This window comes from Quercus suber, unplaced genomic scaffold (assembly GCF_002906115.3).
Source record: "Quercus suber isolate HL8 unplaced genomic scaffold, Cork oak 2.0 scaffold_2202, whole genome shotgun sequence".
Classification (NCBI taxonomy): domain Eukaryota; kingdom Viridiplantae; phylum Streptophyta; class Magnoliopsida; order Fagales; family Fagaceae; genus Quercus; species Quercus suber.
In genome coordinates, this window is record NW_027071542.1 from 81 (window position 1) to 1373 (window position 1293).

General features: G+C 36.7%; 1 protein-coding gene across 1 annotated transcript; it reads left to right on the forward strand.

The window, feature by feature from the left end:
• Positions 1-221: 221 nt before the first annotated feature.
• LOC136066140 (uncharacterized) lies at positions 222-737 on the forward strand. Its single transcript, XM_065769998.1, has one exon. The coding sequence runs from the start codon at positions 222-224 to the stop codon at positions 735-737; it is 516 nt and encodes a 171-aa protein (XP_065626070.1).
• The last annotated feature ends 556 nt before the right edge of the window (positions 738-1293 follow it).

Genomic DNA, 1293 nt, shown 5'->3' on the forward strand with positions numbered 1-1293 from the left:
TTGGACTCATAATTTCCATGGACCATGGCCCCAAGGATTTTTCTGTAAAATCTAAAGTAGTTGCCAGCAACAGTCAACAAGACAAGTTTGTAAATCAAAGAAAAGAATAGACAGTCATTGTGTTTCTTATATATAAGCCAATACTGATATCCAATTCTATATTCCTGCATAGATAGTTAGATATACCTGTCCTACTTTGCATATCTAGCTAATATAGAAAGATGGGTGCTTGTTTTTCTTGCAGATCTTCACAACCATTCAAGAGCATAAGAGTTGTTCACTTTAATGGTTATGTGGAGGACTTTGAACATCCTGTTTCTGTTAATGAAGTCACAGCCAAGTCCCCAAAGCACTTTGTCTGCACCCCAGCTCAGCTTCTATCCAATGGCTCCAAACCACTAAAGCCTGATACTCAACTTGAACTAGGCAAAATCTATTTCTTGCTACCATTCTCAACATTACAAGCTGATGTTTCTCCTATGGACTTGGCCTCTATAGTGAGGAAGCTAACCACAGTAGCAAAAACTAGTCCTTTGTGGAGCCAACAACATGGTTCAAACCCAGCTACAAGTCCTAACCGGTTTATGGAGACAGAAAAGCCTGTGGTAGCATATGGTGCACCAAGGTCTGCTAGAGCGCGATCGTGGAGGCCTATTTTGGACACCATTAGAGAGAGGTCATTCAATCGTAGAAGCGAATCAGATTTGCAAGAAATGCATTCTGAGACAGTGAAATAGCTTGAATTTGACGTAGGTTGTGCTCTTGTACAAAAAACAAAAATATTAAGATTAAAAGAATAGAATCACTAAGAACATCATATTGTGTTAGTATGTATGTCATTTAGCTCGATAAGAAATGAAATAGCTAGCATTCGAGGTAGGTTGTGCTCTATTCTATTCCCATGTAATGGAATATTTTTGGGAAATCTTCAATTTCATATTTTTGAGTGCTTAGATCATATTTGACATTCTTTAAGCATACGAGATTTTCACCGACTTAAAGTTATTCACAGAAGAGAAACAGGAATAACATTACTTGGGGGAGATATCTTTCTTCTAATGGATCTCTCACCTGGGTTGTCTTTAAATGTTTTATAACGTTAGCAAAGGTCTGATTGTATTGCAATTGCAGCTATATGGATGTTTGTCCAAACCCAGGCTAAAATTAGATTTGGGTTCGTTGCTAAATCAGTGATTATTTCAATATCAGTATTTACGGTGTGGCTTGTTGTATAAAGTAGGTCATAGTTTTCTAAAGATAGAAATGGCTGATACATATATATATATATATATA

Coding starts and splice junctions, on each gene's coding strand:
- LOC136066140 (XM_065769998.1), top strand. CDS start 222: ATGGGTGCTTGTTTTTCTTGCAGATCTTCACAACCATTCAAGAGCATA.